Source organism: Hemitrygon akajei, chromosome 18 (genome assembly GCF_048418815.1).
Source record: "Hemitrygon akajei chromosome 18, sHemAka1.3, whole genome shotgun sequence".
Classification (NCBI taxonomy): Eukaryota; Metazoa; Chordata; class Chondrichthyes; order Myliobatiformes; family Dasyatidae; genus Hemitrygon; species Hemitrygon akajei.
In genome coordinates this window covers 34,141,729-34,168,790 of record NC_133141.1, presented here as the reverse complement: position 1 = coordinate 34,168,790, position 27,062 = coordinate 34,141,729, and the positions used below count along the sequence as shown (strand labels likewise).

The following is a 27,062-nucleotide window of genomic DNA, read 5'->3' as shown; positions in this document are numbered from 1 at the left end:
ATTTGGAAATGGGCATATCTATTTAACCACATACTCTATAACTATTCAGTAAAGTATTGAAGAAGTAAAGCACACACCCATCAAGAAAAACACCGTTGGTTTATTCACTAATCAAGATAGCAATGAACCATATCAGAGTTCCCAAACAGAAAGCAACTGTGATATTGGAAATCAATAATTTAGTGTTTTCTAGTAAAATACACTAAAAATCTATGCATCAATTAGTAGTATATATACAAGGGGGAAATATAAATGCGGGAAATTTGGGAGAATTACCCGATAAAAAAAGCGAGAAATACAGAACTGGAGAGTAAGTCCAGACTGACCATGGCTGTTGCTCTATCCATTCGGCAAGATAATGTCTGACTTCAATGGGGAAATGTTTTTCATACAATTCCTGGAACCGAGGAAGGAACTGTTGGTGTTTCATTATCTCACTCCAGAATGCCATTCTTTATCTTTGAGTACCTGAAACAAAAAATGTATATTTAGTATTTTATTTTCAAAGATGTCAATGTACAGACAGGAAGGGTAAGATGAGGGAACACAAACCAATCTTCATAGAGGGATCAGAAGGGATTGAGGCACGACTGCGCAAGCGCATGGACATCAGCCAGTTAGAACAGTGAGAGGATCTTAAAAAGATGAGCAAGAGGATAAGACGTGAGAGAGTAGGACCAATCAAGTGCGACAGTGGAAAAAGTGTGTATGGAACTGGAGAGGATAGCAGAGGTACTTAATGAATACTACAGAAAAGGTTCTTGGTGATTGTAGGAATGACTTACAGTGGACTGAAAAGCTTGAGAATATAAGAATATAAGAGGATATGCTGGAGCTTTTGGAAAGCTTCAACTTGGATAAGTCACCAGGACCAGATGAGATGTACCCCAGGCTACTGTGGGAGGCGAGGGAGGAGATTGCTGAGCCTCTGACGATGACCTTTGCATCATCAATGGGGACAGGAGAGGTTCCGGAGGATTAGAGGGTTGCGGATGTTGTTCCCTTATTCAAGAAAGGGAGTAGAGATAGCCCAGGAAATTATAGACCAGTGAGTCTTACTTCAATGGTTGGTAAGTTGATGGAGAAGATCCTGAGAGGCAGGATTTATGAACATTTGGAGAGGCATAATATGATTAGGAATATTCAGCATGGCTTTGTCAAAGGCAAGTCATGCCCTACCAGCCTGATTGAATTTTTTTGAGGATGTGACTAAACGCATTGATGAAGGTACAGCAGTAGATGTAGTGTATATGGATTTCAGCAAGGCATTTGATAAGGTACCCCATGTAAGGCTTATTGAGAAAGTAAAGAGGCATGGGATCCAAGGGGACATTGTTTTGTGGATCCAGAACTGACTTGCCCACAGAAGGCAAAGAGTGGTTGTAGGTGGGTCATATTCTGCATGGAAGTCGGTGACCAGTGGTGTGCCTCAGAGATCTGTTCTGGGACCCCTACTCTTAGTGATTTCTATAAATGATCTGGATGAGGAAGTGGAGGGATGGGTTAGTAAATTTGCTGACGACACAAAGGTTGGGGATATTGTGGAGGGTTGTCAGAGGTTACAGTGGGACATCGATAGGATGCAAAACTGTGCTGAGAAGTGGCAGATGGAGTTCAACCCAGTTAAGTGTGAGGTGGTTCATTTTGGTAGGTCAAATGTGATGGCAGAATATAGTATTAATGGTAAGACACTTGGCAGTGTGGAGGATCAGAGGGATCTTGGGGTCTGAGTCAATAAGACACTCAAATCTGCTGTGCAGGTTGACTCTGTAGTTAAGAAGGCATACAGTGCATTGGCCTTCATCAATCATGGGATTGAGTTTAAGAGCTGAGAGGTAATGTTGCAGCTATATAGAACCCTGGTCAGACCCCACTTGGAGTACTGTGCTCAATCCTGGTCACCCCACTACAGGAAGGATGTGGAAACCATAGAAAGGGTGCAGAGGAGATTTACAAGCATGCCTTATGAGAATAGGCTGAGTGAACTTGGCCTTTTCTCCTTGGAATGGCGGAAGATGAGAGGTGACCTGATAGAGGTGTACAAGATGATGAGAGGCATTGATCGTGTGGATAGTCAGAGACTTTTTCCCAGGGCTGAAATGGCTAACATGAGAGGGCACAGTCTTAAGGTGCTTGGAAGTAGGTACAGAGGAGACGTCAGGGGTAAGTTTTTTACGCAGACAGTGGTGAGTGCGTGGAATGGGCTGTAAGCGATTGTGTTGGAGGCGGATACAATAGGGTCTTTTAAGAGACTCCTGGACAGGTACATAGAGCTTAGAAAAATAGAGGGCTATGGGTAACCCTAGGTAATTTCTAAAGTAAGGACATGTTCAGCACTGCATTGTGGGCCAAAGGGCCTGTATTGTGCTGTAGGTTTTCTATGTTTCTATGTTTCTAACTGGAGAGACTGAGTAATTTCAAGTTGAACATCCAGGACATGGTCTTTTCTCACTGTTACCATCAGGTAGGAGGTACAGAAGCCTGAAGGCACACACTCAGTGATTCAGGAACAGCTTCTTCCCCTTTGCCATCCGATTGAACCCATGAACGCTATAAACCACTTTTTTAAAATGTCTGTTTTTGCACTATTTAATATGCATATACATACTTTAATTCAGTTTTTTTCTATATTTATCATGTATTGTATTATATTGTTGCCACTAAGTTAACAAATTTCACGACATATGCTGGTGATGTTAATTGCGATTCTGATTTACATGAGTAATATGTTCATAACACATAGTGCAATTATCAATAGCATCCCTGGATTGTGACTCATCTGCAAACTATGCAGAATGAGCTGATCACAGCTATAACTGACCTCAGTACTTTTTCTTACACATGTATCAAAGGAAGAAAAAATTACTCAGGTTGTGGTTAATCTTCATTTTCCAATAATTGTACAGAAAAACTACTCCAAAGAGGTGATGTTTTGCACTAAAAAGGGACAACTATTATATGAGAAGCACAGAAAATGCTGGAAACACTAGGCCAGGCAGCAACCATGGCACCATCAATTCTGACGAATCATTCTCCTTCCATTGAAGCTGTTGAATATTTTCTGATTTGATTTCAGATTCCACAGTAACAGTACAATGTGCAGTTGATTGATACATCAGTATGAACAATTATGCAATATAAATGAAAGTATGCTGCACCAGAGCAGGGTAGGTTGCTTTGTATTAAAAGCATATTGACTTCTTTATGGATAGGAACAATGATGCAATATTCCAAAGTCCCCTAACTATTCTCGCTAACAGTGCATATACAGGTAGGTTACCATCTAATTGTACTTACTGTACTTTCAAAACAGAATTCAGTGAGACATGCTCAAATTCTAACCTTATGTGTCTGATGGTAATGGAGTAGTTTCAGGCTACTCCACATTATGCAGAGACACAAGCGATTCTGCAGGTGAAGAGCTTTGGCCTGAAGCGTTGACTGTTTATTTCCCTTCCTACATGTTGCCTCACCTACTGAGTTCCTCTAGCATTTTGCATGTATTCTCCATTATTCACCAAACCTGGTTTTACTCTTCATCGACTTCATTGGAGGTTTTTAAACTTACACTCAGTGGCCACTTTATTAGGAACAGAAGTGAGTGAAACTCGGCGTGGTGTTCTGCTGCTTTAGTCCATCCACTTCAAAGTTCGATGTGTTGTATATTCAGAGATGCTCTTCTACACACTACTGTTGTAACGTGTTTTTTTGTGTTACTGTCACCTTCCTGTCAGCTTGAACCAGTCTGTCCATTCTCCTCTGACCTCTCTCATTAACAAGGTATTTTCGCCCACAGAACTGCTGATCACTGGATTTTTTTGTTGTTTTTCACACCATTCTCTGTAAACTCTAGAGACTGCTGTGCGCGAAAATCCCAGATCAGCAGTTTCTGAGATACACTAACTACCGCATCTGGCACTAACAATCATTCCACGGTCAAAGTCACTTAGATCACATTTCTCCCCCTTTCTGATGCTTGGTCTGAACAACAAATGAACCTCTTGACCATGTCTGCATGCTTTTATGCATTGAGTTACTGCCACATAATTGGCTGATATATATTCGGATTAATAAGCAGGTGTATAAATGCATTTAATAAATTGGCCACTGAGTGTACATAGTAGCTTATTTCAACCAAACTGGTTGTGGGCTAAAGAGGAACACATTTTCTTTCCTATATGATATAGCTGAACCAGATGTACTTTTTAACAAGTTGGCAGCTCCTTTTAAAATGATTGAAGGATAGGTCAACAAGATGTGCATTAATCATCAAAAGGATTAGACAATGTCAGCAAAGATTTTGGGAAAGGAATTTGCACCTGACAAAGCTACTGGAATGTTCTTGAGAGGGTAACTGGTAGAGTGGTTAAGGGCAAACCTTTGGATAGAAAGGGGCTTCAAGGCAATTTGGACAAATTGAGTGAGTGGGAAAATACATGGTGATGCAGTAAACATGGATAAATGTGAAATTTGGTGGGAAAACAGAAAGGCAAAGTGCGACTTAAATAGTGATAGATTTGGGGAATGTGCAGAGAGACCAGGGTGTTCCTTGCTCGAATTAGATGCTGCACTGGACTATAAACAAAAGTGATGAAACTTTAATAAACTTATTGGTTATGAAGTGCTACAGGATAACAATGATACATGAATGTTATTTCTTTTTAGCTACACAAATGTTTTAAAGCATGAAATGCACACCATGCGCAATTTTGAACATTCAAATTGCAATTCCTTGTAAACCCAAAAATTTCAAAAACATCACAACTGCATCACACATCCACCAACTACAATTGAATTATTTTCTGAATAAAGCAGCTTGCTGAGTAAAGTTGTCTACAAAATCAATTTAATTCTTGAAAGTGCACATTCTGATAACCATCATAGTTCCTGTTTATTTAAATCAGGAAAAGGCTGATCTGCTGGTGACAACATACGAAACTAACACCTAGACCTATAATGGTGTATAGAACATTAAATCAAATCAAATGCGCCATGCTATGCTGAATTTTTTTCTTTAAGAAGTTGCTGTTCCACTGAGATAACTTACGGCAGATGACCTTCTGTAAATGACAGAAATTATGTTCTCTAAAAATTTTCCTGGAAATTCTATCACATAGCAATCAGGCACTTGCTGCACCTTTGACAGACAACAGCAAACTGCTCCAAGGTCCTCTGTGAATGCAGCATGTTTAGACACGGAGACAGCCATGCCACCTCTGTGAAATCCTGTTGTTCACCATTGGGCCGCAGATGACATGGGTCACCCATGCATGAATGCAGCTCTTTCTTAAACGGGGCTTCCTAAGGAGGTCCCAGGCTACAGAGTCCTGCCCTTGCAATAATCACTTACAGTTGCACCTGCCTTGTGACTTTATACATTTTCAAACTGTGTATCAGCCAGTGGTCAGCATGGATCATCATGCAGGCCTTTCAGGAGGACATGATGGGTAGTGTGGGCCGTAGCTAGTACTGTGATCACTTGAGTCGAGTATAAGGTCCTCCCAAGGGGTTAATTCTTAATGCAGCACACCTGTGCGTGTTTTGTTTAATGTGGGAGGCTGATGTACGCACAGCCACTGCACAGTCCTCGACAGATCGGAGTCAGGGTCCAGTGGTATGGAATGCAAGATGACTGGGGACCCTTCACTGCTGCAGCCTTCCTCTGCCCTCACTGTCTTTGTGATGTGTCATCATCTGCCTCCAGCTGCACCATTGATGTCTTCGTTGGATCGCTCTTTGCCCTTACCACCAGGGGTGACCCTACCAGGAGCTAAGCGCCAGATGCTATTGGTCTCAGGATCTCAGGAACCGACAAGCCTCTCGGCCACGACTAATTGACGATCTTCGGGAGAAGCTTGTGAGATGGTTTCCCAAGCAGACTATCAAAACTAACTGCCAGTATAACTCATTGTCACAACCCACCAATAAGTACCAAGAGCTCTCTTGGCTGGCAGTTCGAGGGACCCCTCCCTGTCAGATTATTCCTGCACAGTTGGTGCCTCATTTCAACACATGTTGACTCAAAACGACTGTGATAAGGATGAGACAATCGTGCATTTGCAAAGATCTAGAAAAGGATGCAAGGGTGCTTGCCCTGATTCATCCTGAGCATCTGAGTAACAAACGACTCTCTGACCTGCTGGCTGTTCCCAGGGACACACTTTGAGACAAACATCAAATGCTGCCAGAAGATCATCAAGTTGGTGAAAGATAAACTTTAATCAGCCTGAAACTTGTTGGTCTTCCAGTACAAGATATCCAGAAGGGAATGCTTAAATGCTCTCACTCAATGTCAGCAAGACCAAGGAGCTGATTATTGACTACAGGAGGAGGAAACCAGAGGTCCATGAGCCAGTCCTCATCAGAGGATCAGAGGTGGAGATGGTCTAAAAGTTTGAATTTTTCAGTGTTATCATTTCAGAGGACCAGTCCTGGGTCCAGCATGTAAGTGCAATTATGAAGAAAGTACAGCAGTGACTCTACTTAGAAGTTTACAAAAATTTGGTGTAACATCTAAAACTTAGACAAACTTCTATAGATGTGTGGTGGAGAGTATATTGACTGGCTGCATCACAGCCTGGTATAGTAACACCAATGCCCTTGAATGGAAAAAATCCTACAAAAAGTAGTGATGCAGCCCAGTCCATCACAGGTAAAGCCCTCCTCACAGAGTATCCATAATCAGGGACTCCCCCCACCCAGGTCATGCCACCTTCTCACTGCTGCTATCAGGAAGGTACAGGAGCCTCAGGACCCACACCACCAGGTTCAGGGACAGTTATTACCCCTCAACCATCAGGTTCTTGAACCAGAGGGGATAACTTCACTCACTCTATCACTGACTCACTGTCATGGGCTCTTCATCTCATGTTCCTGATATTTATTGCTTATTTATTATTATTGCTTTTAATTCTTTTTGTATTTGCACAGTTTGCTGACTTCTGCTCACTGGTTGTTTGTTCGTCTTGTTGGTGTGGGTTTTCATTGATTTTATTATGGCTATTGGGTTTACTGAGTGCGTCTACAAGAAATTGAATCTCAGGGTTGTATATAGTGACATACAGTGTATGTACTTTGATAATAAATTCACTTTGAGGTTTGGAAATTGGCAAATTACAAGCTGCAGGACTATGTACTGAGCAAAGCACTGAAGCTCGGTGTAGACAACAGAAAGCCTTCATAGGGAAGGACTACAGTCTAATTTCTTGCTGCCAATGGACAGTGAGGGGTGAAGCCCTGTGTGAAAGCCTCTCAAACTCTTGAAGTTTGCGTCATCCAAAGAGCCCACATGTTCAATGGTACTGTGTATACAGAAGGTGCAAACACTACAAATGCACAGACTGGACAGCACTATGAATGTAAAGAAAGCCATGTACTGCACATTTCTCATGTGTATTTTTAAACATAGAATGCAGAACAGTACAGCATATACAGGAACAGACCTGTCAGACTACAATGCTTGCATTTTAATGGAAAAGTTTATTCTTGAAGTTAAAGAGAGGTGTTTTCACTGAAAAGTTGGGAAGAGGGAAAGGAGAAGGAGGTAAAGGATAAAACCAAATAGGTCCATCCCTCACTCGGCTGCCCCTTTGGCAGCAATTCTATGAACTAAACAAAGAAGAAATGCTCCCCATAGACATCTCCATCACCATCTGTAAGTCTTATCCCTCTCCATCTCTGCAACCATCTCCGCCCTACACCCTTGAATCTCTACGCTCCTCAAATCTTGGCTTTTTGAGTATCCTTAAATTTAATTACATCACCATTGTTCAATGGTGCCTTCAACATTTTCCCTGGGCTCTAAACTGTGGAATTCCCTCCTTAAATCTCTGTCTCTCTTTCCTTCTGTAATATACCTGCCTATGCTTGAGTTTGTGATCACCTGTCTCCTGACTGAGCATAAGCCTACTGAAGCAAATGCTTTGCCTCTCACCCAACCTCTCCAACAGCTTCTGGCAATGAAATCTGGGCACAACCAAGGGGCCAGAATTTGAGGGGCAGAGAAAAGTAGGGTGAATGGGGGTGGTGAGAACCACCTGGAGATAGAGATAAAGAGAGAGAGAGACTGGAACGGCTGTGGGACACTTGTGGTTCCTTCCAGTAGTATATTGTGTAATGTAGTTTAGTGGTTGGTTGATAAGTATTATTTTGTCTCTTTCACGGTTTTTCTTTCCTTCTGTATTTAATTCTTTATTGTTGTTGTTCCTTTTTGTGCCTTGTGGCGCATCAGGCAGCATTTTTGCTGTGTCCGTAGAATTTGACATTTTTATAAAGCGGCTGAGTTGCCAGCTCAATACTCAACCCAGCACAATGGAAAGCATCACACACAAAATACTGGTGGAACACAGCAGGCCAGGCAGCATCTATAGGGAGAAGCACAGTCGACGTTTCAGGCACAATGGAAAGCATGCTGGGAGCTGGCCAGATTTGAACTCAAAGTCCAGTGCTGATGCCACTACACCACTGGTTGGCTATTTAATTCTTTATAAACTCTAATAAATTCTTAAAACTTCTAACATATACACAGTGCCTCCTATGTTTGTGAATACCTCTTGCTGCTGAATAAGAAAAGGCCAAGGAACAAATTTTAAAATATTTTCATTATAACAGAGTAACAATTGATAATCGAAACTGTGGTCATGGGTCAAGATGTTAAGCTTTAATCAGTGATCAGACTAAAAATATGGTCAAAGGGTATTCCTATTGTGGATCCATGGTGATAGACATTTCTCTTGATAAGGAATTCAATGTACTTGACGGAAAGGCAGTCACAACTTGGATCAATTTGCATAATGAAAGAATAAACAGGCAAGGAACAACAAACTCATCTGTAGGAGAAAGATACTGAACTAAAAAGATATGGATTCTTTGCACTGTGTGAATGGCAGTGAAATAGGTACGGCACTATTGAAAAGGAGCTGGGCGCTGGGATAGATCAGACATGACTGTAATAAATGACGGTCTGAGGGGCCAGATGGTCTACTTCTGCCCTGTATATTATTGCATATAAATACAGCTGCTAAACAAAGACTTAATGACTTCCATCTTCATTGCCTGCAGCAGATTCTTGGCATTTTATTCAGGGAAAATAAAGTTTCCGACTTCATGTCTCTGAAGAAAATACGCCAGGTAAGCCCTGTAGGTCTACAAGATTATGAGAGGCATAGATAGGGTGGATAGCCAGTACCTGTTTCCCAGGGCATGAATAGCAAACACCAGAGGGCATAAGTACAAAGTTAAGGGAGGGAAGCTTAGGGGAGTCATCAGGGGTAAGTTTTTTTTACACAAAGGGTTGTGGGTGCCTGGAATGACTTGCCAGGGATGGTGGTGGAGGCTAAAACATTAGGGGTATTTAAGAGCCTCTTGGACAGGCACATGGATGAAAGAAAAATAGAGTGTTACGGGGTGGTATGAGTTTAGTACTTTATTTAAAGGAATGTATGGGTTGGCACAACATCGAGGGCTGAAGGGCTTGTACTGTGCTGTAGTGTTCTAGTGTCTAGTGTCAGATGAAAGCACTTGTGCTGATTCAGAAACATGGCAGCTCTTTAGAACCTTCACAAGCCTTGGGGATTAAGACAATTATGTCACATTTATACAAATTTCAATTACCAAAAAATGTTAAATTCCTTTGCTCAAAGCATTGATGGAGATGATGGGACCATCAGACCTGCTGGATAATACAGCTCAATCGAACTCCCCTCACAGCATCACTGCACATTCATTCTGCCTGTATTTCCAAAATGTGCTTCTTTGATTTGACTGAAAAATTTAAGCACCAGATAAACTTGTACTTCATACTGAAGAGATATTAACCATCCTTCTTCAAGTTCAGACATGATAGGTTTGGTTAAATTCTCTTAGGTGCACCTCTTTATGTAATGTAATTTCATTCTGAGCACAAACATGACTCATCCCTTTGTTATGCCATGTAAATGGCCTACTGCTCACCACAGAGAGAGTTTTTAAAATGGTGAAGTGCAGGACCTTCTACTTTACTGCGGGAGTTCACTGCCACCATGCTTACTGCTGTTTATACCCCCCCCCCCCATGCTATTGCTGGGGAAGCACTACAGGAACTCCATGATGCAATCTGCAACCTTGATGCCACTCAACCCCAAATGTTGTTGGCAACTTTAATCATGCCAAATTAAAAAAAAGTCCTGCCAAAGTTCTACCACCATGTCAACTTTGCAACCAGAGGAGGGAGTATATTAGACCTGGTCTATACCAACATTCATGGAGACTACACAGCTATCCCACATCCTCACCTCAGATACTCAGACCACATATGAATTTTGCCAATCCCTGCATACAGACCACTGGTTAATGAGTCAAATCAATTCACAGGGAGATTAGGACCTGGCCAGAAGGTGCCTCTTCAGCACTGCAGGACTGTTTCAAAAGCACAGACTGGAGCATATTCAGGGAGGCAGCTACCTACAATCATCACGTCAACACTGATGACAGGGTCGGTGACTGGCTACATTGGAAAATGCATCAAAGATATTACCCTGATTAGACACTACACGACCAGGGTAAACCAGAAACCATGGCTGACTGCAGAGGTTCGTGCACTGCTTCGGGATCAGGATGGTCCCTTCAGATCGGGGGCTCAAACCACATCAAGTTCACTGATGATACTACAGTGGTTGGCCTCATCAGCAACAAGGATGAGGCAGAGGGGCTTGTTCTTGCACCATTCGACAACAACCAGAGTCTCAACGTGGACAAGACAAAAGAGAAGATTGTGGACCTCAGGAAGGCTCAGGTCAACCACTCTCCACTGCACATCAATGGCTCTGCCGTGGAGAGAGTGAAGAGCACAAAGTTCCTTGGTGTGAGCATAACAGACGATCTAACCTGGACCCACAACACCTCTCACCAGCCAAGAAGGCAAAGCAGCAGCTACACTTTGAGGCGACTGAAGCATGCAAGGCTCCCCACCCCCATTCTACAACTTTCTACAGGAGCACCATTGAGAACGTCCTGTCTGGCTGTATCATTGTGTGGTTCGGAAACTGCAAGGCGTCGGTTAGCGAGGCCCTACAGAGGATAGTAAAAACTAACAAGAGGATCAAGATCTCCTTCATCTTCATTTGTGACATTTACCAGGAGATTTGTAGACAAAGGTCCCAACGCTTTGTTGAGGATTCTCACCACCCATCCCACAATCTCTTTGACCCACTACCATTAGGAAGGAGGTACAGGAGCATCAGGACTGGGACTGCCAGACCGTGTGACAGCTTCCTCCATCAGGCAGTCAAACTAACAAATAGCCTGCCACCACTGGGGTCTCGTCACTAGTACAGCGAACTGTTTACTGTTTACCTGCGCTGTGCACTACATGCATTTTGAATTATATTTTATTAACTTGTTTATGGTAACATTTAGTTCTATGTGCTGTTTGTGATGCACATATTGTGAATGCACAGTGGTCTGGAAGAACGCTGTTTCATTTGGTTGTATAGATCTACAATCAGATGACAATAAACTTGAACTTGAACTTGAGATCCTGAATTCTATCCTCTAAAAAGTTAGAGCTTACAAAACTCAGTTTATGATTACTTTGTCCTTGTCAGAGCTAAATCTTAAAATTAAAGATGCAACATGCATGCTGAACTCTAGCAAGATCTGGTTCTACAGTTATACTATAACTATTTTCTAATAGTTCAAAGTAAGCTGTTAGTTTTGCTCACTCAGCCAGTCACAGAGTACGCTGTGACGAGCTGCAGGGTGGACACCAACATTTTATGACTCTTCCTTCCTTGCTGTACTTGCCACGTGCCCAGCAACAGAGGAACAATATGTTGAAGAGTGAGAAGTACCCTTCAACTATCAGGCTCCTGAACTAGCGATGGTAAATTTTAATCACCTCAACACTGAACTAATTCCACAACCTATGGACTCAATTTCAAAGACTCTACAATTCATGCTCTTGCTATTATTTATTTATTATTTGCTTTCTTTGTATTTGCACAGTTTGTCTCCTTTTGGACGTTCAATGTTTGTCAGTCTTTCTGTGTAGGTTTTTATTGTAAGTATTTCTTTGTTCTGTGAATGCCTGCAAGGAAATGAATTTCAACATAGTATATGATAATATATATGTACTTTGATAATAAATTGAACTTTGAGAGGATCAGGATGTGCTTCACATCCCATCTCAGTTTGTTACTAGTGAGGACTAGTGGCTCCATTCATTTGGGAGTTTTTAAATTATTGTGTGTTTTAAATACAATTAATTTTAAAATCATTTAAATCTATATGAATAATTTTTAAATCTAGTAGAGGTATTTGAAAACAAAAATTTAATAGCTAACTAATTCTAATAGCTTTTGATATAAAAAAAAGCTCTTCTATGGCAGAGCTTTAGGAAGTAACATCATTGTTCAGAGCCGTTTGCTGTATCTCTGTTGTGCTGCCTCATTTGTCCTACATCAAGAAGCTGAAAGGTAAACTGAAGGAAAGTGAATACAGGCAATGGAATGGGAACCACAGGGGGCAGCAAGAGAACCTGGCACAAAGAAAGATGGTTTTTGCACTGTTGATCTGACTTCACAATGGGAAGGATAATCCACACAATTCAGCACAAGCAATGATTGTGGCTAATCAAAATTTATTTATTTATTGATAAACAGCATGGAATAAGGTCCTTCCGGCCCTTCAAGCTGCACCATCCAACAATCCTCCAATTTAATCACAGGATAATTTACAATGACCAATTCACCTACCAACCAGTATGTCTTTGAACTGTGGGAGGAAACCCATGTAGTACAAACTCCTTACAGACAGCGATGGGAATTGAACCCTGAGTCACTGGTACTGTAAGGCGTTGTGCCAACCAGTACGCTACTGTGCTGCCCAGTACATTACATTAACATGTATGGAAACATCTCAATTAGTTTTGTTTTAAGGTGTAAGCAGGAAATGGTTAAAGTAATTTTTAAGATGATATCCTTATTTTATTTTTAAATTCTGCATAATTGAGAGGGTTAATGAGTCATTCCCACAGCTTTAACCTTTGCCACTTTGGAGTCCATGCCACTGCATAAACATAAGAAACAGCAGAAGTCCATTCAGGCTCTCTCATTCATTGAGAACAAGAGTGACCTTCCACATCAGTGCCACTCTCCTGCACTAACCTCATATCTCCCAATCCTTTTGATATCCAAAAATCCTTCAAATCCCTGTGATTATCTACGTCTATCTCTATCAATAATGACTGAGTCTCTGAAACATTTGGATAGGAATTTAACTTACTCTCAGTGATGAATGGCCAACCCCTTATTTTGAGACCATAAGCTCTGGCTTTAAACATCCCAATCAGGGGAAACAGCAATGCTACATCTACCCTGTCAAACCCTGTAAGAGCTTTAGATACTTCAATGAGAACAACTCACATTCTTCCAAACTCAAGACAGTCCAGGCTCAGTCAGCTTAATTTCCCCTTGTATAATAAACCTGCTCTAGTGAAATTACTCTAGTGAACCCCTGGCACTCTGTCAAACTTTTCTTCAGACAGTGAGACCACACCTGTACACAAATATTCCCAATGCAGTCTCCAATATAATTGCAGCAAGACATATCTACTCTTGTACTCAGATGTTGATGAGGTGTACAGAAATGAGATAGATCGGCTGGTTGAGTGGTGTTACAACAAGAACCTCACACAACATCAGTAAGACCAAGGAACTGATTGTGGAATTCAGGAAGGGGAAGCTGGGAGAACACACACCAGTCCTCATTGAGGGATCAGTGATGGAAAGGGTGAGCAGTTTCAAGTTCCTGCACCAAACACATTGATACAATCACAAAAAAAGGCACACCAACAGTTCTGTTTCATTTTTGCTGAGATTCAGTCTGTCACCAAAGCCATACAAGTTTCCGAGAGCATTCTGACTGGGTGCATCACCGTCTGGTGTGGAGTCTCCAATGCAGAGGGTTGTAGACTCAGTCAGCTCCATCACGAGCACAACCCTCCCCAACATCGAGGATATCCTCAGGAGGCGGGGTCTCAAGAAGCAGTATCCAACATGAAGGACCCTCATCATCTGGGACATGCTCTCTTCTCGTTACTACCATCAGCGAGAAGGTACAAGAGCTACACTTAATGATTCAGGAACAGCTTCTTTCCCACCACCATCAGATTTCTGCACTGTTCATAAACCCATGAACACTACCTCATTACTCCTCTTTTGTTCAATTTATTTATTTTTGTAATTTATAGTAATTTTACATCCTTGCAGATGTAAGTGATAATAGACCTGATTCTGATATTCACATTTTCTTTCAATAAAAGCAAACATAGTGTTTGCATTCCAAAATACTTGCTGAACAAAGAGAAGAGTCATAGGGGACTACAGCACAGAAACAGGCCCTTTGGCCCATCTAATCCATGCTGAACTATTATTCTGCTTAGTCCTATCTGCCTGCACCCAGACCATAGCCCGTCATACCTCTCATATCCATGTACCAATCCAAATGTTTCTTAAATGTTGAAATTGAACCCGTATCTGCCACTTGTGCTGGAAGCTAGTTCCACACTCTCACCACCCTCTGAATGAAGAAATTCCCCCTCATGTTCCCTTTAAACATTTCACCTTTCACCTTTAACCATGACCTCCAGTTCTGGTCTCACCCAATCTCAGTGGAAAAAGCCTGCTTGCATTTACCCTATCTATAATCCTGTGGCGACCCACTTTCTGCGCAGGCGAACCGGCTAACAAATAGCCAGCGCGCGGGGAGAGACTTTGGTAATGCACCTCTGATGTCATTTCCGCCTGGAGAGGGCGGGCGCTAGGGATTAAATGCCAGCGCCGTGAAGTTTGAATAAACTAGTCTTAAAACGACTTACCGACTGCGTGTCATTATTTCAGCGCTGTGTGTAGCACATCGCTACAATCCCTCATAATTTTGTATACCTCTATCAAATCTCCCCTCATTCCCCTATGTTCCAGGGAACAAAAGTCTTAACCTTTTCAACCTTTCTCTATAACTTAGGCCCTGAAGTCCCAGTAACATTCTTGTAAATTTTACTTTGTACTCTTTCAATCTTATTGATATCTTTGCTGTAGGTAGGTGACCAGAATTGCACACAATACTCCCAAATTAGGTCTCACCAATGTCCTATATAACTTCAACATATCATCCCAACTCCTGTATTCAATACTTTGATCTGGGCCAACCAATATGCCAAAACCTGCATGTTAATTTTCAATGACACCCAAGCCTCTTTGAGCAACAACACCTTTCACCATATAAAAGGAAAATCAACCTATATTTTTTGACCAAATTTCAAGTGCATGGACTAGTGCCTGGCTCTCAACGACTGAAACTAGCAAGCAGTTCAATGAATGATCTTCTATTCTCCCCATCCTACCCTGGAACAATTCTTACCACATTTGTTTTATGAGACCCTGAGTTTTGCACCTTCTTGAAACCAAGGGTCATTTAATTGATGCCTTCTTTTGCAACTTACTCTCACTCTAGTCGGCAATCAATTATCTGACACTGATATGCAAAATTGTTAAAAATACAACAGTTCATCGCCAAACCTTTAATCATGGAAATGTACAGAACTATGCAAAAATCCTAGCCACCCTGCATTTTTATACACATTTTGTTTTAGATGTTTATTTTTTGCCTTCTGCATTAGTGCATCAGTAGAAAAGAGCAAATTTTAGATTTGCATTCATTTTCCAAAAACTTAAATGTTAATGTTTTTTTTGTATTTCAGTAAAGAAAGTAACACATCAAGTAAAAGACTACTTTTCAAATAAAAACTTGATTACTTTGTCGGTATATAACCCAGTGCATGATTAAACAAAGATAACAAACAGATTAATGACATAATGAGTTGAATGAACTAAACTGATTAACTGAAACAGAAATGGGTGTAGAAAGAATCAAACTGGGAGAAGGACAACCAGACTAAAAGGTGAATCTGTGGCAGATCTGACACTTTAACATTCAGATAATCAATTCTTACACCATGGCAAGAGTGAGCACAGCAACAAGACACAAGTGGCCCTCCTGCATTAGCAAGGTCTCTCCAAAGGGGAAATTTTGTGGCAGATGGGAGTGTCAAGATGTGCTGCCCAGGCTCTTCTGAAGAAGCACAAAGAAACGGGCAAGGCTGAAGACCAGAGTCGAAGTGGTCAGCCACAGAAACTGACTGCAGCAAACTGACGTCTCTTCTAAATCAGAAGAAGCCCAGTACTGCTATCAGCTCTGAACTCGCAGAAACCACTGGAACACAAGTAGACCCCTCTACAGTCCGGAGAAGTCTTCTCAAAACCAGTCCTCATTGAAGAGTTGTTATCAAAAAGCCATTCCTCCTAAGTGGAAACAAAGCCAAGAGACTCACCTACGCACAAAAACACAAGGACTGGGGTGCTGAACAATAACAGCAAGTGCTCTGGACTGACAAGTCAAAATTTGAAACTTTTGGCTCAAACAGGAGGCAGTCTGTCCGTAGAAGAGCTAAAGAGTGCTACATGAATGAGTGTCTGCAGCCAACAGGGAAGCACGGCGGAAATTCCCTGCAGGTTTGGGGCCACATTTCTGCAAATGGAGATGGCAGTGACTAGTGGGGTACCGCAAGGCTCAGTGCTGGGACCCCAGTTGTTTACAATATATATTAATGATTTAGACAAGGGAATTAAATGCAGCATCTCCAAGTTTGTGGATGACATGAAGCTGGGCGGCGGTGTTAGCTGTGAGGAGGATGCTAAGAGGATGCAGGGTGACTTGGATAGGTTAGGTGAGTGGGCAAATTCATGGCAGATGCAATTTAATGTGGATAAATGTGAGGTTATCCACTTTGGTTGCAAGAACAGATTATTATCTGAACGGTGGCCAATTAGGAAAAGGGGAGGTGCAACGAGACCTGGGTGTTATTGTACACCAGTCATTGAAGGTGGGCATGCAGGTACAGCAGGCGGTGAAAAAGGCAAATGATATGTTGGCATTCATAGCAAAAGGATTTGAGTACAGGAGCAGGAAGATTCTATTGCAGTTGTACAAGGCCTTGGTGAGACCGCACCTAGAGTATTGTGTGCAGTTTTGGTCCCCTAATCTGAAGAAAGACATTCTTGCCATAGAGGGAGTACAGAGAAGGTTCACCAGATTGATTCCTGGGATGGCAGGACTTTCATATGAAGAAAGACTGGATCGACTAGGTTTATACTCACTGGAATTTAGAAGATTGAGGGGGGGATCTTATTGAAACATATAAAATTCTAAAGGGATTGGACAGGTTAGATGCAGGAAGATTGTTTCCGATGTTGGGGAAGTCCAGAACGGGGGGTCACAGTTTAAGGATAAAGGGGAAGCCTTTTAGGACCGAGATGAGGAAAAACTTCTTCACACAGAGAGTGCTGAATCTGTGGAATTCTCTGCCACAGGAAACGGTTGAGGCCGGTTCATTGGCTATATTTAAGAGGAAGTTAGATATGGCCCTTGTGGCTAAAGGGATCAGGGGGTATGGAGAGAAAGCAGGTACAGGGTTCTGAGTTGGATGATCAGCCATGATCATACTGAATGGTGGTGCAGGCTCGAAGGGCCGAATGGCCTAATCCTGCACCTATTTTCTATGTTTCTATGTTTCTATGTGGTCTGGTCAGAGTTAATGGAATCCTCAATGCTATACAAAGTACAAGCAGATTCTCATCCATCATGCGATGCCATCAGGGAAGTGTCTGATCAGTCCCAACTTCATTCTGCAGCACTGCAATGACCCCAAACACGTGGCCAAGTTCATAAAGTGAAAAGACAAACAAGGAGTTCTGCATCAGATGGTGTGGCCTCCACCGAGCCCTGATATCAACATCATCCAGGCTGTCTGAGATTACCTGGAGAGACGGAAGCAAGTGAGGCAGCCAAAGTCTGCAGAAGAATTGTGGCAAGTTCTCCAAGATGCTCGGAACAACCTACCAGCCGATTTTCTTTTAAATCTGCATGGCACTGTACCTAAGAGAATTGATGCAGTTTTAGAGGCAAAGTAAGGTCACACCAAATATTGATTTGATTTATTTTTTGTTTACTGTTCTTTATAGTAATTTTCTGATATTTAGAAACCTTTCATTTCATTATTTTTGAAAGCATCTGCTCTTTACAGAATTTTGTTTCCATGTGCCTAAGACGTTTGCACACTACAGTTCGTTGGTGGGTCGTCACAAGATATTGACCTGAGTAGAATAACTCAAGTTTAGGTCTGCCATGCTTTGTTGTAGGAGATTGTTCATGCTTCAGCCTTTGAAGTTCATCATCATATCTTTCAAAAAGGTTATTGCAAAGCAAAAACCGTGACAGCAACAGGAAGCCCTCAATCTAAATTAGTTACAAAAACACATATCACTTGCCATTAAGCTCAATGTGCCAGATGGTTTAAATTAGATTGATCTGCAGTACATATTTTGACTAATTTAAAGCACAACCCAGTAGAAGAATCAAATAGTCAAGATAAATATTAATTAAATCTATAACAGCAAAATAAAATTAACTTACTAAAAGCAGGTTGTAAATAATTAACAGACTAACTTGTCTGACATTTTAAGACAAACACTACAAACTCTTGTACTTCATCACTGATTAAATAGAGTTTTTGAAAGCTCATTTGATCAGAGATGAGGAAACTCTTCATGAATGGGGAAGAAACAGTTTACAACATTAATCCATCTTTTCCCAGAAATTAACTGACTACTGTAAATTACACCTAGTGCAGTCAAACTGGCAAAAAAAGAACCAAAGGGAAATTGATGAACACAGGGGTGCAGGGAAATAAGGAGAAGGGGAAATTAGATTGATAGGATTGCAGCCTGGGAGCTGGGATGAATGAGGATGTGCCCTCCTTCATTGTTACAATACGTCAGAAGGTATGTGAGAGCAAGTGGATGAGCCATATGAGAATAGGACCAATCAGATACGATAATGGAAACATGCATGGAGTCAGAGGAGGTAGCAGAGGTACTTAATAAATACTTTGCTTCAGTATTCTCCAGGGAAAAGGACCTTGGCAATTGTGGGGATGACTTACAGGGGACTGAAATGCTTGAGCATATAGACATTAAGAAAGAGGATGTGCTGGAGCTTTTGAAAAGCATTAAGTTGGATAAGTCACCAGGACTGGACAAGATTTACCCCAGGCTACTGTGGGAGACTAGGGAGGAGACTGCTGAGCCGTTGCCATTGGGGATTGGAGGGTTACAAATATTGTTCCCTTGTCCAAGAAATGGAGTAGAGATAACCCAGTAAATTATAGACCAGAGAGTCTTACTTCAGTGGTGGGCAAGTTGTTGGAGAAGATCCTGAGAGGCAGGATTTATGAGCATTTGGAGAGACATAAATTGATGGAGTTCAACCCAGATAAGTGTGAAGTCGTTCATTTTGGTAGGTCAAATTTGAAGACAGAATATAATATTAATGGTAAGACTCTTGGCAGTGTGGGAGATCAGAGGGATCTTGGGATCCGAGTCCACAGGACACTCAAAGCTTTTGCGCAGGTTTACTGTATGGTTAAGAAGGCGTACGGTGCATTGGCCTTCAACAACCGTGGTATTGAGTTTAGGAGCCGAGAGGTAATGTTGCAGCTACATAGGACCCTGGTCAGACCCCACTTGGAGTACTGTGCTCAGTTCTGGTCACCTCACTATAGGAAGGATGTGGAAACCACAGAGACGGTGCAGAGGAGATTTACAAGGATGTTGCCTGGATTGGAGAGCATGCCTTATGAGAATAGGTTGAGTGAATTTGGCCTTTTCTCTTTGGAGCGATGGAGGATGAGAGGTGACCTGATAGAGGTGTATAAGATGATGAGAGGCATTGATCGTGTGGATAGCCAGAGGCTTTTTCCCAGGGCTGAAATGGCTAACACGAGAGGGCACAGTTTTAAGGTGCTTAGAAGTAGGTACAGAGGAGATGTCAGGGGTAAGTTTTTCATAGAGAGTGGTGGGTGCATGGAATGCACTACCAGTGACGGTGGTGGCGAAGGATACAATAGGGTCTTTTAAGAGATTCTTAGATAGGTACATGGAATTTAGAAAAATAGAGGGCTACGTGGTAGGGTAATTCTAGGCAATTTCTAGAGTAGGTTACATGGTCGGCACAACATAGTGGGCCAAAGGGCCTGTAATGTGCTGTAGATTTCTATGCCCTATGATCTAGAAGGAAATAATGAAACCCTGAATACAATAAAATGACATCCACTTGGTTCTACATTCCCCCGCCCCCCCCCCCCTGAAAATGTGCTACCTTTCATTTTCCTCCATTTAGTATCTAATCCAATTACCTCCTGTGTCCCCCCTTCCTGGTTACCTGTAGATTCACATATTCATGCCATCATTAAAACTCTGTAACATTGCCTGAATCTATCATCCATGGCTTTATTACTTTCCTCATTCTGCACTACACAAGTCTGAGGTCATCTCAGACTCTGGAGCCAGAAGTCTAACTTGCAGAAATGCTCATCATGACCGATGATGGTACCTAATAAGCAAGCACTTGATTTTGAAATTTGGATCCAACCATGGCCTTGCCCTCCCTATTTCTGTAATCTCTTTAAGCCCTTTTACCCCTCATGATATTTGCTTCCTTCAGTTTTGCTCCTTGGATGATCCTCAGTTTCTATCCCTCACCATTGGGGCCATGTCATCAGCTGTCTGGGCCTTAAAGCTCTGGAATTCGCTCCCTCTTTTCCCCCTCCTTCAGGACAATTATTAAGACTTTCTAATCACACTTTTGGTCACACATTGCAATATTTCCTTGTATGACTCAATGTTAAATTTTGTTTGCTATCATCTCAGTGTAACAACATGAATATGCATTTTGTTAAGCTGTTCGAGATGTGCAAAACCACCATTATCACATTTCAGGTTTTGGGCAATTTTCCACTATTAACTCACAAAGGAGTAAACCTTTTGCAAAGAAACAAGATTCTACCAAAGAACCATTTCAGCAAAAACTTCCCTGAAATTTAGGGCAAGTAACTTTTCAAGCTGAAGATACATAAATTAATCATTGAAGTAAAAACACTGGGAAGACCCCTAATGGATGAAATGGTAATTGTGCTACCAAACACGAGTTAGTGAAATCCCAGGTAAAACCCCAGTCAACGGTGAGTTAGCTACTTCAGCTGGGGCACAATGACAGCCAAGCAAGAAGCTCTATGGCTGGATGAACTGGCCAACATCAACTGGAAAAAAAACTGCTGGAACACAACAATAGAGTAGCTGGTAACTGTAATCTGCCAAAACTGGGCAGCATCAGGTCAACAGCTGCTGATTCTTCCAGGGTTTTCAGGGAGAAGTTTCAGGGGTCAATTGGCCTCCTTCCGTCTCCCACTGGCTGAAGATTTCACAGATTCACATGCAGATTCCACCCAGTCAGATTGACCTTCACTGTGCAATGAACCCAAGAAAATTGCAGGGACAAGCTGCAAGTGGTCCTTTTCAAACTCACAAATTAACTTCATCAACCAAGAGGGATTTGTGGAATTTTTCTAGAAGATTTCACTATCTTTAGAAATTCATTACTATCCTACATCTGTTACATGATGATGCACTAACCATAACCTTAACCAAAGGGTTAACCAACACAGAGGAACCATCACGATCTCCCATAGTCCCCATTGATCCTGTGATATCCATCTCTGAGGCCTACATGAGAGCATCCTTCAATAGGGTGAACCCATGGAAAACATCCATCCCAGATGGGGTACCTGGCCGTGTACTAAAGACCTGTACTGATCAACTGGCTGGAGTGGTCACCGATATCTTTAATCCTTGGTATGACAGTATGAGGTACCCACCTGCTTCAAGCAGGATTCAATTATACTAGTGCCTAACAAGAATGTGGTAACCTGCCTCAATGATATCGTCTAGTAGCACTTACATCCACAATGATGAAGTGATTTGTTGACTGGAACAACAGCTCCACTGCATATTCCACCTCATCAGCTCTTCACTCAATCCTGAAACATCTGGACAGCAAAGATGCATACATCAGGATACTCTTTATCGACTACAGCTTGGCATTCAATACTAACATCCCCTCAAAACTAATCAATAAGATTCAAGACCATAGCATCAATACCTTGTGCAACTGGATCCTCAATTTCCTTAGTTTGGATTGGCAACAACATCTCCTCCACAATCTCCATCAGCACAGCTGCACCATAAGGCTGCTTCCTTAGCCTCCTGCTCTATTTGCTTTCTACTTATGACTGTGTGGCTAAGCACAGCTCCGATGCCATATTCAAGTTTGCTGACGATGCCACTGTCGTTGGCTGAATCAAAGGTGGTGATGAATCAGAATATAGGAGGGAGATTGTAAATCCAGTTGAGTGGCTCCACAACAACAACCTCTCACTCAATGTCAGCAAGACCAGAAAGCTGATTACTAACATCAGGAGGGGAAAACCAGAGGTCCGTGAGTCAGTCCTCATTGGGAAATCAGAGGTGGAGAGGATCAGCAACTTTAAATTCCTCCAAGATCTGTCCTGGGCACAGCACGCAAGTGCAGTTCCGAAGATAGTACGGCAGTGCCTCTACTCCCTTTGAAGTTTACGTAGATTCGACATGACACCTAAAACCTTGACAATTTTCTATAAATGTGCGGTGGAGAGTATATTTACTGACTGCATCACAGCCTGGTAAGAAATACCAATGCCCTTGACCAGAAAATTCTACAAAACGTAGTAGATACGGTCTAGTCCATCACGGGAAAAGCCCTCCCCACCATTGAACACATCTACATGAAGCGCTGTCGCAAGAAAGCAGCATCCATCACCAAGGATCCCACTTCTCACTGCTGCCATCAGGAAGGTGGTACAGGAACCTCAGGACCCTCACCACCAAGTTCAAGAACAGTTATCAGGCTCTTGAATCAGAGAGGATAGCTTCACTCAACTTTACTCACCCGATCACTGAACTGTTCCCACCTGGAAGTGATCCTCTCAGCCTTACACATAGAGGCATTAAAAGAAAAGAAACAAGCTTATAAGTGAAGAAGGGTAGGGAAAAGGAGAAAGAGCATGTACACTGGAACAGAAAAATTAGTATTTGTGAATTTTATTCCAGTATGAATAAACTCTTCTCAGGCTTCCAGCTGGGTACAGGTATTGATTATAACCGATGTTTCGATGACAAACTCCTCCAACTTCATGAAGCCTGTAACTGGCTGGAAGCCCGAGAAGAGTTTATTAGTCATATATGGCAGGAAAACACTAGATCCTTATTCCAGTATCATATAAAAATAGTAAATATGAAGAAATCATCTGTGACTTTTATGTGAATAGCTGTTTACAATTTCCTGGACAGAAGTCACATTACTTTAAAAAATATATATATATATACACACACTCAGTTAAGGAGAGCTTACTATTTGATCATGTTCCCTTTCACCTGGTTCCAACCTTAAGACAACATTTCTTTTGCTACTGAACTAGCATGCAATAATAATACATTATATTGCTACTATCTGTGTGCAACTTCTGTAGTTGTCTACATTACTAACAGGAAAACAGCTCATGAAGAGTTACTAATTTCACACCCCCCACCCCCCCCCCCCCACAAGTAAGCTGGGGCAGTTACTTTTAAAAAATAAGCTTCTTAGAAACTAATGAGAGCAATTGAAACAGAAACTTAAAGAGCTCCAGTTTAAAATAACCACACCCTTCTTCCACTCCCTAATCAAACATTTCAGTAGTGACACTTCCAGTAAAACTGTACACAACAGTACTTTCTCCTTCAGGCAAATTATCCAGACAATTAAAAGGCAAAATAAGCTTATTACCTGGGAATAGTACATTTTGAAATCTTTAATGACAGCACAGGTTAGATACCAAGTATAGCTCCTTTTACACTGCAACATCAGACACTCCCTACGCTGTGGCAGCAGAGGACACGTGGGTTCTGCAGGGCCTGGAGTGCTTTTTGGATTGCATGCTATTTAAACCTGATAGCATATTAAGTAAATAACACTAGGTTTATAAAAGATACCGTACATGGAACAGTACAGCATAAGAAACATGCCCTTTGACCCATGTTGTCTGTGCCAACTATGATGGCAATCCAAATTAATCCTATCTGCCTTCATGTGGTCTATGTTCCTCTATGACCTTTAGTATTTGACATTTCAAACCTTTAAAAAAGACCCTGCCCATCTACTCTATCTCTGCCTCCTCTCAGTCTCCACTGCTCCAGAGAAAATAACCCATGTTTGCCCACATTCTCCTTATAGCTCATAGCCTCTACTTCATGCAACATCCTGGTAAACCTCTGTTTAAAGTTCAAAGTAAATTTATAATCAAAGTACGTATACGTCACTACATACAACCCTGAGATTCATTTTCTTATGGAGATACTCAATAAATCCAAGAAACAGAATAAATCAATGAAAGACCACACCCAACAGGATGGACAAACTTGTAGTGTGCAAAAGACAACAAGCTGTACAAATGCAAAAGAAAAAAAGGAAATAATAATAAATAAAGTAATAAATATCAAGAATATGAGATGAAGAGTTCTTGTAAGTGAGCCTATAGTTTGAGAGAACAGTTTAGTGATGGGGCAAGTGAAATTATTCCCACTAGCTCAAAAGCTTGATGGTTGAGAGGTAATAACTGCTCCTGAACCTGGTGGTGTGAGTCCTGAGGCTCCTGTACCTCCTTCCTGATGGCAGCAGTGAGAAGAGAGCATGACCTGGATGGTGGGGTTCTCTGATGATAGATACTGCTTTCCCCACGACGGACTGGGCTGTATCTACTATTTTTTGTAGGATTTTCCAGTCAAGGACATTGGTGTTACTATACCAGGCTGTGACACAGCCAGTCAATATACTCTCCACCACACATCTATCAATGTTTGTCAAAGTATTGTATGTCTTTTTTAAAAAACTTTTTTTATTGTTTTCAAATAGTTACAGAATAAATGTGTATGAAAAAAAAGTGTCACCCAGCCCCCCTCCCCTTAACCCCTCCCCCCTAACATCCCTATTAAAAAAAAATAAGAAAGAAAGAAAAAAAAAAGTATTGTATGTCATGCTGAATCTTCACAAATTTCTATGAAAGTAGAGGGGCTGGCGTGCCTTCTTGTATTGGCACATGTGATGGGCCCAGGACAGATCCTCTGAAATGATAAGACCAAGGAATTTAAAGTTGCTGACCCTCTCCATCTCTGATGTGCCAATGAGGACTGGCTCATGGACCTCTGGTTTCCTTCTCCGTCAATAATCAGCTCCTTGGTCTTGCTGACGTTGAGTGAGAGGTTGTTATTGTGGCATCACTCAGCCAGATTTTTAATCTCCCTCCTATATGCTGATACGTCAATCACCTTTTTGCACTCTCTCCAAAGCCTCCACATCTTTCCTGTAATAGGGTGACCAGAACTGCACACGATATTCCAAATATGGCCTAACAAAAATTTTTATACAGCAGCAACTTGACATCTTGACTCTTATAGTCAACACCATGATGATGAAGGCAACTATGCCATGCAACACACACAAAATGCTGGTGGAACACAGCAGGCCAGGCAGCATCTATAAGAAGCACTGTTGATGTTTCGGGCCGAGACCCTTCATCAGGACTAACTAAAAGGAGAGATACTAAGAGATTTGAAAGTAGGAGGGGGAGGGGGGAAATGCAAAATGATAGGAGAAGACCGGAGGGGGTGGGATGGAGCTAAGAGCTGGAAAGGTGATTGGCGAAAGTGATACAGAGCTGGAGAAGGGAAAGGATCATGGGATGGGAGGCCTCAGGAGAAAGAAAGGGGGAGGGGGGAGCACCAGAGGGAGGTGGAGAACAGGCAGAGTGATGGGCAGAGAGAGAGAGAAAAAAAACAAACAACTAAATATGTCAGGGATGGGGTAAGAAGGGAAGGAGGGGAATTAACAAAAGTTAGAGAAGTCAATGTTCATGCCATCAGGTTGGAGGCTACCCAGCCGGTATATAAGTGTTGTTCCTCCAACCTGAGTGTGGCTTCATTTTGACAGTAGAGGAGGCCATGGATAGACATATCAGAATGGGAATGGGATGTGGAATTAAAATGTGTGGCCACTGGGAGATCCTGCTTTCTCTGGCGGACCGAGCGTAGGTGTTCAGCGAAATGGTCTCCCAGTCTGCGTCGGGTCTCACCAATATATAAAAGACCTCACTGGGAGCACCGGACGCAGTATACCACACCAGCCGACTCACAGGTGAAGTGTCGCCTCACCTGGAAAGCAGAAAGGGGGAGGGGGAGAGGGAAAGATGTGCTTGGTAGTGGGATCACTACCCCCCTCTTTCTGCTTTCCGCAGCGATCGCTCCCTACACGACTCCCTTGTCCACTCGTGTCCCCCCCCCCCCCCATCCATTCCCACCGATCTCCCTCCTGGCACTTACCCTTGTAAACGGAACAAGTACTACACCTGCCCTTACACTTCTTCCCTCACCACCATTCAGGGCCCCAGACAGTCCTTCCAGGTGAGATGCTGCCTGGCCTGCTGTGTTCCACCAGCATTTTGTGTGTGTGCGTTGTCTGAATTTCCAGCATCTGCAGATTTCCTCGTGTTTGCTAACTATGCCATGCACCTTCTTTACCACCCTATATACTTTTGTTGCCACTTTCATGGAGCTATAGACCTGTATCCAAGATCTTTCTGCACATTAATAGTCCTAAAGGTCCTGCCATTTACCGTATACTTTCTTCTTACGTGTCACCTCCCAAAGTACAACTCACAATTGTCTAGATTAAACTCCATCTGCCATTTTCCTGCTCACAATGTTCAACTGTATCCTATGACAACCTTCTTCACTGTCCACATTTCTGCCAATTTTTGTATAGACGGTCTGTGGGAGAGAGTCACAGTTTAGGGTCCTCCTGACACTGCACTGAGATTATTAAAAATTTGTGCTATTTAAAATAGCATTAACAATTTACTTTAAGTTTGCAGTCAGCTGATAACTGATGATGTGGAGTAAGACTGCTTGTTATGAAAATGTTGACTTGAATGGTTTGTATTTCTAAATTTATTCAAGAAAATGTTCTAATCTATAGATTTTGAAAGAAAAACAGGTTAGACACCA

At 42.0% G+C, this 27,062-nt stretch overlaps 1 protein-coding gene across 4 annotated transcripts in view; it reads right to left on the bottom strand.

Moving 5' to 3' along the window:
• Positions 1 to 27,062, bottom strand: part of LOC140741294 (signal transducer and activator of transcription 5B-like) — a 159,659-nt gene that overhangs the window by 69,412 nt on the left and 63,185 nt on the right. For 3 of the 4 annotated variants that reach the window (XM_073071332.1, XM_073071331.1, XM_073071333.1), the window contains one exon: positions 327 to 468. In XM_073071332.1, the coding sequence (XP_072927433.1) occupies positions 327 to 451 (125 nt within the window). In that variant the 5' untranslated portion in view covers positions 452 to 468. Of the gene's footprint in view, positions 1 to 326; positions 469 to 23,790; positions 23,811 to 27,062 lie in introns of those variants that run through there. The other variant, XM_073071334.1, reaches the window with a different exon arrangement.